At 50.6% G+C, this 13,442-nt stretch overlaps 1 protein-coding gene across 1 annotated transcript in view; it reads right to left on the bottom strand.

Moving 5' to 3' along the window:
- Nucleotides 1-9,372: 9,372 nt before the first annotated feature.
- Nucleotides 9,373-13,442, bottom strand: part of LOC140409456 (disintegrin and metalloproteinase domain-containing protein 33-like) — a 163,702-nt gene continuing 159,632 nt past the window's right edge. The window contains exons 5-6 of the mRNA XM_072497888.1: nt 9,495-9,571; nt 9,373-9,382 (exon numbers count right to left, since the gene is read on the bottom strand). Of these exons, the coding sequence (XP_072353989.1) occupies nt 9,373-9,382; nt 9,495-9,571 (87 nt within the window). The remainder of the gene's footprint in view (nt 9,383-9,494; nt 9,572-13,442) is intronic.

Here is a 13,442-nt window from a genome sequence, read left to right as displayed (position 1 = left end):
TGAATCGGACCAAGGTTCTCACTTTACGGGATGGGTCATGCAGAACGTCCTCACGATATTTGGCATAACCCAAAAATGTCACATTGCGTACCACCCTCAGTCGAGTGGTATAGTGGAGCGCATGAATCGGACCCTAAAAACCACCCTTAGAAAAATGGTCCAGCAGAACAACACCACTTGGGATTCAATCCTCCCCTTTGCGCTGATGACTTTGCGTAACACTGTTTCCACCTCCACAGGTTTCACCCCACACACCCTCATGACCGGACGCCCCATGAAAGGGACAGAATACTTGTTGGGTTTAAACCTAACCAGCCCCGAAGTCACGGCCCTCACCCACGAGAAGGCCGTGGAACAACTACTTGCAAATATAGAAACGGCTCAGCTAGCAGCCGCTGTTAAACTGGGCACCAAAAGAAAACAGAGCAAGGCCTGTTTTGCTAAGGCAGTACATGCCACGGAGTACAACATAGGACAGCAAGTAATGTTGTCCGTGTACAACCCCAGCACGTTTCTGGCTCCAAAATACTCGGGTCCCTATTCAATTACGGACAAAATAAGCCCGTCGGTATCTAAAATTAAATACCAAAATGGTAAGACTGCATGGTTTCACATAAACCAGCTCAAGGTTTATGGACCACAGTCAAACCACTCCCACCACGTCATGCTTGACGCAGCAGCCCACACCCCGCCCACAGCCAACGTGACCACTCCCACCCCTTCCACGTCCAGCCCAGACACGGACTCTCCACCGACTCCACCCACAAACTTTACGCTCCGCCCCGGAACGCCCACAGACTGCAGCAGCACAGACAGCGACTGCGACTCTGACGACAGCCACAGCACGCCTCCCTACCATCCTGGTCCCACACCCAGCAACTCCGACCTCGACTCCAGTGACCCCTTCCTCATCACCTACTTAAATAAACGCACGCACCGACCACCGAACCACACGGACGACCCCGACTTTGTCCCCACCCAACTCGACACCACTCATTGGCACCGCGACAACTCCTGCAGACTCGTCCGCAACGACGAGGACGATCCCAACTCACACCACGCAGCCCTTTCCGTCCTAATTCACTCCAGAGTTTGGCACCCGGGAGACGGTGACGACCTCGGGCCTGACTCCGCCAACCCTTTTGCGACCCTGTTCGCAACCGAGAACTGAGGTGTCCACATGATGATTTAAAGGAGACACTTTGGTGAAAAGTGTTGTCCTTCCTGATGGAACCTGCAGGATGTTTTCCGTTGTTTGTATGTTTGTTAAATGTTGCTCGTCCTACAGGAGAATGTTCTCACCGCCCCACACCCATTCACCTGAACTTTTAACTTTTCCCACTGACCCCCACCACCGCCACACGCCCACTCGGCCGATACCTCTGAGGACTTGCCTCAGACACCCGATCGTAGCTACTCTTCTGATTGGATGGTAGAATCAGAACAGTAACCCCACCATGATGACTACATTTTTGTCCGTTCTTTGGTCGCTCAGGCAGTGGAGAAACGGCGTGAGACCCGCCCTGCCTGGGGACCCCCCCGTTGGTCAAAACCGCTCGGGTAGGGAAGATACGGTATTGGTAGCCGTCCTACCCGGGGACTCCACCCAAATCGTACCCGTCGCGGCCCACGCGCACCTCATTCGAACTTTACTTTCAAAAACCGTTTTACTTTATTTAGGCAACCTTTGGGTTGCTGTCACATGCTATTTACATCCTAGAGCATTTGGATGATAAACTTAGCACTGGTCCCCCATTGGGAAGTGTGCTGTGTCCAAACATTTGTTTTGAAAAAAAAATGGGGGGAGTCACATGCTGTGACCAATTATAAGGGTTTAATTGGCCCCAAGAAGGACAGACACACTAACACACCAGATATTAAACCGAAGTATTTACACACACTACGCTTGTCTTACAGAACCCCAGAAGCTCCAAGTCCGGAGAAAACCAGCGAAAACAGGAAAAGGAAAAGAAAGAAGACAGCCATGAGGACTCCTTTCTTCGTGCTCAACACTTTTTTGATGGACTTTTTGTTGCGCGGGAACGCGGACCCCATCACTCCAAACCCCCCTGCCGTTAACGCTTCACTGCCCCGTAGTACCGAGGGCCCAGTCACCAGCCACGCTGCATTATCCTGGTGTGCCAAGCTCATAACTTGGTACTCCCTATCGTACATCATTGAGGCCCTGTTGGCATTGGCTATACTCAGTTGTGCAATACAGACCATGCGCCTCCGCAAGTGGAAAAGGAGAGCGTACCGCGCTCGAACCCGGTATATCGGATCCGATCCCCGATATTCGGCTATGACCAGACCCCAGACCCCCGCGACCTATAAAGAATAAAGAGTATTCGCGTGCATTATTCCTGTAAATAAAGAAATATACAGAACGTTTCATTAAAAAAAATGTATGATCCTGAGCTTGACTGCCAAGCCAGGAAAGAGTATATTAAATATTGTGATTGTTGTTGTATGTTTTAGGAAGATAGGATAATGCAATGTTTAGGAGTATAGAGTGTTTAGGTAAAATTAGAGGTTCCCAGTTTATTTTTTTCCAGACACATGCCCCTGCCTGACATAGCGCCCTCAAGAATTGTTTAGGTAAATTTTTGTGCATAGCTAGGGTCAGAGTAGTGGCCATGTGGGAGGTGCCCCCCCCCCCCCCCCACCCCCAAAGTTGGGAAACAAAGAGGACAAAATTTATGTGATCCTTCACGCTTCGCATTAGGATCACAAGGCGGGAATGTAGCCATGTAAAATGACTGCGCTCCGATTAATCTGGCCAAAACCCAGTTTAAAACGGCTAACCCGAAAGTCTGCTGGGAAAAGCAGCCAAGAAGACACAAGCAGGCAGCTGCAGACAGGGTTGCAGCTTCAGCTCTGGGAACGTAGTCCAGATCGATACTCAGGGCTATCAACAGCCCTTCAACCCAGGTATCCGCAGTTTCATTCAGGACTGTTTACACCTAATAAACTCAGACATCCACAGCTAAATCGGCTATCCCCGGGAACAATTGCAACATATTAGCAATTGAATGCCGGGCCAGACCTGTCGGCGCCTGCAGTGGCCGAAACAAAGACAGGTGAGCGACCACCCCCCGATCGAGGAATCGCCTCACCATTGGACACATCGACCCCAGAGACTGGGGACAGAATCCAATCACTTGGGACTCAGGGTCAAGGGCCTCCCCGGGAGGCGGGAAGCCCCTGGGCCTTATAAAAGTAAAGGTCCAAGTTCAGATCTCTCTCTCTCTCATCTTCGCCTGCTCGAGACCTTCGCAAGACCAGCCACCGGTACCGTAAGTGTGAATCCAACGATCGCTATCCGGTAGAGACACCCAGCCACCGACCTGTAGCAGCCTTTTGAATCCCGCGGGCCAGATTTGATTGGACAAGCCATTCGTTTCCCTGACCTGGTGGGCTCTTCCTAAAGTTAAGTATTGGCCAGTAGTGATAGGTTTGTTATATAGAAAGTAGTATTAGGGTATTAATATTGCTTGTTGTATATAATAAATGACCGTTGTTTTAATCCTTACTAAGCGGTGTGCTGTGTTATTAATCATAACCTAAACTTGAACCACGTGGCGGTATCATAAAGATACCTGGCGACTCATGAGCAAAGGTGACCTAAATAGAGCAAATAGACTAAGGTTAAAAAGAGCAACAGTTGGGGACGGCATCAAATTCGAGACGTGTGCAGTGAGGGTGCGGCAGTATTACGGGCAACTTCAATCAATTGATTGATTGATTTGATTTATTGTCACATGTACCGAAGTACAGTGAAAAGTATTTTTCTGCGGCCGAGGGAACGTACACAGTACGTACATAGTAGACAAAAGAATAATCGACAGAGAACATTGACAAATGGTACATCGACAAACAGTGATTGGTTACAGTGCGGAGCAAGGGGACAAACAAAGCAAATACATGAGCAAGAGCAGCATCGGGCATCGTGAATAGTGTTCTTACAGGGAACAGATCAGTCCGAGGGGGAGTCGTTGAGGAGTCTAGTAGCTGTGGGGAACAAGCTGTTCCTATGTCTGGATGTGCGGGTCTTCAGACTCCTGTACCTTCTGCCTGATGGAAGGGTCTGGAAGAAGGCAATGCCTGGGTGGGAGGGGTCTCTGATAATGCTGTCTGCCTTCCTGAGGCAGTGGGAGGTGTACACTGAATCAATGTGGGGGTGGCAAGCTTGTGTGATGCGTTGGGCTGAGTTCACCACCCTGCAGTTTCTTGCTGTCCTGGGCCGAGCAGTTGCCATACCAGCTGTGATGCAGCCGGATAGGATGCTCTCTATCGCACATCTGTAGAAGTTTGTGAGAGTCGATGGAGACACTGTACTTCGGTACATGTGATAGGATACACACAGCTCACTGCCCTCCCAGGTACCTGAAGTTGATGATCAGTTCCTTGGTCTTTCCGACATTTAGAGAGAGGTTGTTTTCGGTACACCGTGCAACCAAGTGATCTATCTCCCTCCTGTAGTCTGATTCGTCGTTGTTTGAGATACGGCTCACCACAGTCGTATCATCCGCAAACCTATAGATTGAGTTGGAGTTAAATCTTGCCACACAGTCATGGTGTACAGAGAGTACAGTAGAGGACTGAGCACACATTCCTGCGGGGCCCCGGTGTTGGGGACTATTGTGGAGGAGGTGCTGTTACCTCTCCTGATAGATTGCGGTCTGTTGGTGAGGAAGTCGAGGATCCAGCTGCACAGGGAGGGGTCAATCCAAGATTGCAGAGTTTGGTTATTAGTCTTGTTGGGATAATGGTGTTGAAGGCGGAGCTGTAGTCTATGAACAGCAGTCAGTTTCCTTGTTGTCGAGGTGTTCGAGTGTTGATTGTGGGGTCAGAGGTATAGCACCTGCTGTGGGCCGGTTGCAGTGATAGGCAAACTGCAGCGGATCGAGACCGTCTGGGAGGCTGGCAGTGATCCGTCTCATGATTCACTTTCAGGAAGGCAGCTCTTACCTCTGAGGCTGTAATAGTGGGTCTGGGTGTATCCAGGGCTGTTGGGGCGGGTGGCACTGATACATTGGCTGACTGTTCAAAGCGGACATAGAACTTGTTCCAGCCCCAGAGATTCCGCCTGGCCTTGCTTTGTAGCCTGTGATCCTGTGTAGGCCCTGCCATCGTCATCGTGGGTTAGTGCCGTTGGCCTGGGACTCTAGTTTGATCCGGTTTTGTCATTTTGCATCCCTGATGGCTTTCCGTACATCGTACCTGGATTTCTTATATAGGTCAGGGGCGTCAGACTTGAACCCCTCCGTCCGGAACTTCAGCAGGGAGTGAACCTTTTGTCCTGAGCCAGAGTTTCCGATTGGGCAACACCCGAATTGTCTTCTCTTCGGTACCCAGCCCTCGACACACATACTGATGTAGCCGGTGACGGTGGTTGCGTACTCGTCCAGGTTAGCTGTCGCGGCCTTGAATATGGGCCAGTCCGCAGGCTCCAAGCAGTCGCGGAGAATGTCCTCAGATTCCTCGGACCAGCACTGCACCGTTTTCCTGACTGGCTCAGCACGCTGCAGTTGCTGGTTGTAAGCCGGAATTAGGAATACCGACTTGTGGTCGGATTTGCCAAAGTGAGGTCGGGGGGTGGAGCGGTCGGCACCTTTGATGCTCGTGTAGCAGTGTCCGGGGTGTTTGCACCTCTGGTGGGGCAGGAGGTATGTTGCTGGAGTTTGGGGAGGACCTTCCTGAGGTTGGCCTGGTTGAAGTCTCCGGCCACGATTGTCAGGGCTTTGGGGTGATTTGTTTCTTGGTTGTTGATGGTGGAATGTAGTTCGCCAAGTGCTTTCTTCACTCCCGCCTGGGGTGGGATGTAGATGCTGTGATGAGCACACAGGTGGGAGGTACAAGGGGCGACACTTCACTTCACACAATCTGCATATTGATTGGGCTAATCAAACTGGTAGCAATGCGATTGTAGGAGGATTTCCTCGACTAATATGTCAAGGAACCAACTAGAGAGCAGGCCATCCTGGACTGGGAATTGTGCAATGAGAGAGGATTAATTACCAACGTTGTGGTACGAGATTCTTCAGGGAAGAGTGACCATAATACGGTAGAATTCATTAAGACGGAGACAGTTAAGTCTGAGGCTAGGGTCCTGAACTGAAAGAAATACTTTGATGGTATGAGACGTGCATTGGTGAGGATAAGCTGGCAAAGGATCCTTCAGGGGTTGATGGTGGATAGGCAGTGGCAGACATTTAAAGAACACATGGATGAACATCCACAATTGTACATTTCTGTCTGGAGCAAGAGTAAGAGGGAAGGCGGTTTAACCATGGCTAACCAGGGAAAGCAGGGATAGTGTTAAAAAGCCAAAGAGGAGGCAAATAAATTGGCCGGAAAAATCAGCAAGCCTGAGGACTGGGAGAAATGTAAAATTCAGCAGAGCAGGACAAAGGGTTTAATGCAGATGGGAAAATAGAATACAAGAGTAAACTTGCAGAAAACATAAACACTGATTGCAAAAGTTTCTATAGATATGTGAAGAGAAAAAGACTGGTGAAGACAAATGTAGGTCCCTTAATTAGAATCAGGTGAATTCATAATGGGCAATAGAGATGGTGGACCAGTTGAATAATGGCTTTGGATCTGTCTTCACTCAGGAGGACACAAAGAACCTTCCGGAAATACTCGAGGACAGAGGGTCAGGGTGAAGGAGGGACTGAAGGAAATCCTTATTAATCAGGAAACTGTACTGGGGAAATTGAAGGGATCAAAACTTGATAAATCCCCAGGGCCTGATGCCCACCAGAGAACGTGAGGAAGTGGCCCTAGAAATAGAGGACGCATTGGTGATCATTTTCCAGCATTCTATAGATCGGTTATGGGCCGGTTAGCCTCACTTCGGTCATTGGTAAGATTTTAGAGTCTGTTATTAAAGGTGAGATCGCGGAGTACTTGGAAGTGCACGGTAAAATAGGACTGAGTCAGCACGGCTTCGTCAAGGGGAGGTCGTGTCTGACAAATCTGTTAGAGTTCTTTGAGGAGGTAACAAGCAAGTTAGACAAAGGAGAACCAGTGGCTGGTTTAGCTCACTGGGCTAAATCGCTGACTTTTAAAGCAGACCAAGGCAGGCCAGCAGCACGGTTCAATTCCCGGACCAGCCTCCCCGAACAGGCGCCGGAATGTGGCGACTAGGGGCTTTTCACAGTAACTTCATTTGAAGCCTTCTTGTGACAATAAGCGATTTTCATTTCATTTTTCATTTCAGTGGACGTGATTTATTTAGATTTCCAGAAGGCCTTTGACAAGGTGCCGCACAGGAGACTGTTAAATAAGTTCAGAGCCCATGGTGTTCAGGGTAAGATCCCGGCATGGATAGAGGATTGGCTGTCTGGCAGAAGGCAGAGAGTGGGGCTAAAGGGGTCTTTTTCAGGATGGCAGCCGGTGACTAGTGGTGTGCCTCAGGGGTCTGTGCTGGGACCACAACTTTTCACAATATACATTAATGATCTGGAAGAAGGAACTGAAGGCTCTGTTGCTAAGTTTGCAAATGATACAAAGATCTGTAGAGGGGCAGGTAGCACTGAGGAAAATGCTGGAGTCAATTATTAAGGATGAAATAACTGAGCATTTGGAAAGTGGGGACAGGATCGGTCCCAGTCAGCATGGATTCACTAAAGGCAAATCACGCTTGACAAATCTTCTGGAATGTTTTGAGGATGTGACCAGTAGAATGGATAAGGGTGAACCAGTGGATGTCGTGTATCTGGACTTTCAAAAGGCTTTTGACAAGGCCCCACATTAGCGAGCACAATTAAAGCTCTTGGTATTGGGGGTAATGGATTGTGGTGGATAGAGAACTGGTTGGCAGACAGGAAGCAGAGAGTGGGGATAAACGGGCCTCTTTCAGAGTGTCCGGCAGTGACTAGTGGGGTACCGCGGGGTTCAGTGCTGGGACCCCAACTGTTCACAATATACATTAAGGATTTGGACGAGGGAATCGCAATATCTCCAAATTAGCAGACGACACTAAGCTGGGTGGCAGTGTGCGCTGTGAGGAGGGTGCAGAGAGGCTGCAGGGTGACTGGGCAGGCTGGCTGAGCGGGCAAACACTTGCAGGCCAGGCAGGCAGTGAGGGAAGCTAAAGGCTTGCTGGCCTCCATAATATTAATAATCTTTATCCGTGTCACAAGTAGGCTTACATTAACACTGCAATGAAGTGACTGTGAAAAGCCCCTAGTCGCCACATTCCGGCGCCTGTTCGGGTACACGGAGGGAGAATTCAGAATGTCCAATTCACCTAACAGCACGTCTTTCGGGACTTGTGGGAGGAAACCGGAGCACCCGGAGGAAACCCACGCACACACGGGGAGGACGTGCAGACTCCGCACAGACAGTGACCCAAGCCGGGAATCGAACCTGGGACCCTGGAGCTGTGAAGCAACAGTGCTAACCACTGTGCTACCGTGCCGCTTCATAGTGAGAGGATTGCAGTATAGGAGTAGGGATGTCTTGCAGCAGGTATACTGGGCCTTGGTGAGGCCACACCTTGCGTATTGTGGCAGTCCTGGTCTCCTAGTTTGAGGAAGGACATTCTTGCTGTTGAGGGTGTCCAGCGAAGGTTCACCAGACTAATTCCCGGGATGGCACGACTGACACATGGAGAAAGACTGGATGGACTGGGCCTGTACTGACTGGAGTTTAGAAGAATGAGAGGGGATCTCATAGAAACATCTAAAATCCTGATGGGACTGGACAGGCTGGATGCGGGAAGAATGTTCCGGATGTTGGGGACGTCCAGGACTAGGGGTCACAGCCGAGGAATAAGGGGTCAGCCATTCAGGACTGAGATGAGGAAGAACGTCTCTCTCGGTGTCCGTCCCCCTCTCTCGGTGTCAGTCCCTCTCTCTCGGTGTCTGTCCCCCTCTCTCGGTGTCTGTCCCCTCTCTCGGTGTCAGTCCCTCTCTCTCGGTGTCCGTCCCCCTCTCTCTTCTCTCAGAGAGCTGTGACCGTGTGGAATTCCCTCCCACAGAAAGCTGTTGGGGCCGGTGTTGGAGATGTTCAAGAGGGAGCTGGACGTGGAACTTGCGGCTAACGGGGTCACGGGGTATGGAGAGAGAGCGGGAGTGGGGTACTGAATTTGGATGGTCACCCATGACCATAATGAATGGTGGAGCCGGCTCGAAGGGCCTCCCCCTGCACCTATTTTCTATGTTTCTATGGAAACAGGGCAGGGACTGACAGGCCGGAGCGAAGATCGGGGCAGCCAATCCGTGAGGAGTCATTCCTGCCGAGCTCGCCGTGGGAAATGGCTGGAGTGTGAGCTCGGTGGAGGGATAGTCCCAGGCCGATCAGCAATGTGCCGCAGAATACTGCCAGATTCCCGGCAGTGCAGCCCCCGGAAACAGCCGTTTAATTCACTCTAAACCAAACAGGTGATTCCGGTTAAATCACCAAGCCCAAGCACCAAGAATCTGTCACGTGATTGGCTGCCCTCTGCTGTCATCCCGACAATCTCCAGGTTGGGTTCTTACCTGAGACCAGAGCAGAGACTGACCGCCAGCCATGACGCCTGATAACCCCTCACATGACCCTGGTACACACAGTGTTCCTGTAGACACACAACACGCACCGTCAGACAGCAATCTTCAATCCCATTGGTTACCTCAGCTTCATCACATCAATCACACTGGGGGGGGGGTATCTATGTATTGAGCCACAGGAAAGGGGCGAGGTAATAAATGAAACTTTGCATCAGTGTTCACCAGAGAAAGGGGCTTTGTGGAGGACGATTCTGGGTGTGTGGACAGTCCGCGTCATGTTCACATCGAAAAGGAGGTATTGGGTATTTTAAAAGATATTAAGGTAGATAAGTCTCCTGGGCCGGATGGCCAGAATACTGAGGGAAGCAAGGGAGGAAATTGCTGGGGCCTTGACTGACATCTTTGTATCCTCATTGGCTACAGGTGAGCTCCCAGAGGACTGGGGAATAGCTGATGTGGTCCCGCTGTTTAATAAGGTCGCAGGGATAATCCTGGAAACTATCGGCCGGTGAGCCTCATGTCGGTAGTCGGTAAATTATTGGAGAGAATTCTCAGGGGCAGGATTTATACCCACTTGGAAACAAATGGACTGATTAGCGACAGACAGCATGGTTTTGTGAAGGGGAGGTCATGCCTCACTAACCTGATCGAGTTTTTTGAGGAGGTGACAAAGATGATCGATGAGGGGAGGGCGGTGGATGTTGTTTACATGGACTTCAGTGAGGCCTTTGACAAGGTGCCTCGTGGCAGACTGGTACAAAAGGTGAAGTCACACGGGGTCAGAGGTGAAGTGGCAAGGAGGTGTAGAAGCCAGGTATTTCGAATACAACTAGTATCGGTAAAAGATAGCTGTTTAAGCATAAATGTTGAGCCCCAGTTTTAAATACCCATTTAAAATGAGAATTTCAGCACCCATCAACCTCAGGTCACGACAAAAGACAGCTTCAACAGAGGCACAAAACGCCTGACACATGCATAAACTAATTGGAGATAACGACAACATTTTCACTAAGATATTTTCAAAGACAGTTTGACATTAAGACACGAGCTGTACCAGTAATCAGATCAAGGACGAAGCAGGCACCATAGCAACATGAAGGCACCATTGTTCACAATGCAGATAACAGCTAAGTCAGCAGAAGACCAGTTTATTGCTGGTGAAGATAAGCAGAATATCACATTCCATAACATGCAGACATAAAACAATTAAAACTAATGTTGCACATTGAAGATGGACGGCTTGCCATCAAATCAGATGTGTTTGAGTCTAACCCAAACCAATTAGGATTATATTGGGGTGTAATTAGATGACTTAAGACAGATATGAAAGTGTAGAACTGAAAAGTTTCCCCCGCCAGTTTGGAACGTTGAGTGTTTTTGGAGTGCTTTGTTTTAGTGTTGTGTGTTAGGGAGTGTGTTTTAATTTTGTGTTTTCAGTGTTCTGAGTTGGAGTTTAGTTTAGTTTAGTTCTCTCTCTCTCTCTCGCTCTTTTCCAGACTTTGACCTTTTAAATGACTATCGAGCTGTCTGCAAGAAGATAATGTCTTTGATTCTCTGAAAGCTTCACATTGTCTACGAATTGCCTTTTAAATGACTTTCAAATTGTAACCAATAGAAGAAAAATAAAACAAGTCCTATTGGCACCTGGGAAGTTTTAACTTGAATTTCAGCTGAGTCCCAGTATTCACAAAGTGCTGCTGGGAACCGAATAGTAGGAATAATATAAATTCCTTCAACTTTACACAGTCAAATATTACCAGATCTAACAACTGGACGCAGACTGGCTCGGTCACAGAAGGCGGAGGGTAGCAGTAGAAGGGTGTTTTTCTGAATGGAAGGTGTTCCACAGGGATCGGTGCTGGGGCCTCTGTTGTTTGTGATGTACAGAAACGATTTGGAGGAACATGTAGCTGGTCTGATTAGTGAGTTTGCGGATGACACCGAGGTTGGCGGAGTGGCTGACAGTGTTGAGGATTGTCAGCAGCAGGACAGAGATAGGTTGGAGACTTAGAATCATAGAAGTTTACAGCATGGAAACAGGCCCTTCGGCCCAACCAGTCCATGCCGCCCAGTTTTTTACCATTAAGCTAGTCCCAGTTGCCCGCACTTGGCCCATAACCCTCTATACCCATCTTACCCATGTAACCATCTAAATGCTTTTTGAAAGACACAATTGTACCCGCTTCTACTACTACCTCTGGCAGCCCATTCCAGACACTCACTACCCTCTGAGTGAAGAAATTGCCCCTCTGGGCCCTTCTGAATCTCTCCCCTCTCACCTTAAACCTATGCCCTCTAGTTTTAGACTCCCCTACCTTTGGGAAAAGATGTTGACTATCTCTGGGCAAAGAAATGGCGAATGAAGTTTCATCCGGACAAATGTGAGGTGATGCATTTTGGTGGGTCTAACAGAGAGGGGAAATATACCGTAAATGGGAAAACTCTGAGGAATATAGAAAGTCGGAGAGATCTGGGCGTGCAGGTCCACAGATCTTTGAAAGTGGAAACACAAGTGGCAACTACCTAGATATGGGACAGATGTCAGAGGTAGGTTCTTCACTCAGACAGTAGTAAGGGTGTGGAATGCCCTGCCTGCAACAGTAGTGGACTCGCCAACACTCAGGGTATTCAAATGGTCATTGGATAGACATGAACGATAAGGGAATAGTGTAGATGGGCTTTAGAGTGGTTTCACAGGTCGGCGCAATATCGAGGGCCGAAGGGCCTGTACTGCGCTGTAATGTTCTATGTTCTCAGTGGACAAGGTCGTCAAGAAAGCAGACGGAATGCTCGCCTTCATTGGACGGGGCATCAAGTGTAAAAACTGGCAAGTCATGCTGCAGTTGTACAGAACCTCGGTAAGGCCGCACTTGGAACATTGCGCACAATTCTGGTCGCCACACTACCAGAAGGATGTGGAGGCTTTGGAGAGGGTGCAGAGGAGGTTTACCAGGATGTTGCCTGGTCTGGAGGGTGTTGGCTGTGTGGAGAGGCTGAATAGACTCGGACTGTTTTCATTGCTGAGGGGTGACCTGATAGAGGTCTACAAGATTATGAGGGGCACGGATAGAGTGGATGGCCAGTACTCTTTCCCAGGGTGGAGGGGTCAGTCACCAGGGGGCAGAGGTTTAAGGTCCGTGGGGCAAAGTTTAGAGGAGATGTGTGAGGCAGGTTTTTTACACATAGGGTGGTGAGTGTCTGGAACGCGTTGCCAGGGGAGGTTGTGGAAACAGATACATTAACGGCGTTCAAAAGGCATCTTGACAAACACATGGATCGGATGGGTCTAGAGGGATACGGCACAAGGAAGTGCTGAGGGTTTTGGCCAAGGTTGGTATCATGACCAGCACAGGCTGGGAGGGCCGAAGGGCCTGTTCCTGTGCTGGATTGTCCTTTGTTCTTTATTACCACCAAGCCAGGAGTTCAACCCTGGTTCAATGAAGAGTGCAGGGGAGCGCGCCGGGGGCGCGCCGGAAGCAGGCCGGGAGCAGGTCGGGAGAAGGCCGGGAGCAGGTCGGGAGCAGGCCGGGAGCGTGCCGGGAGCGGTCCGGGAGCGTGCCGGGAGCAGGCCGGGAGCAGGTCGGGAGCGGGCCGGGAGCGGTCCGGGAGCGTGCCGGGAGCAGGCCGGGAGCAGGTCGGGAGAAGGCCGGGAGCGCGACGGGAGCGCGGCGGGAGCAGGTCGGGAGCAGGCCGGGAGCAGGCCAGGAGCGTGCCGGGAGCAGGCCGGGAGCAGGCCGGGAGCGGGCCGGGAGTGCGCCGGGAGCGTGCCGGGAGCACGCCGGGAGCGTGCCGGGAGCAGGCCGAGAGCACGCCGAGAGCGTGCCGGGAGCAGGCCGAGAGCACGCCGAGAGCGTGCCGGGAGCACGCCGGGAGCTTGCTGGGAGCACGCCGGGAGCACGCCGGGAGCGTGCCGGGAGCGTGCCGGGAGCAGGCCGGGAG

The sequence above is a fragment of the Scyliorhinus torazame genome, chromosome 3, assembly GCF_047496885.1.
Source record: "Scyliorhinus torazame isolate Kashiwa2021f chromosome 3, sScyTor2.1, whole genome shotgun sequence".
Taxonomy (NCBI): domain Eukaryota; kingdom Metazoa; phylum Chordata; class Chondrichthyes; order Carcharhiniformes; family Scyliorhinidae; genus Scyliorhinus; species Scyliorhinus torazame.
Note: the sequence above shows the minus strand (reverse complement) of the source record. Positions and strands in the feature narration are given on the sequence as shown.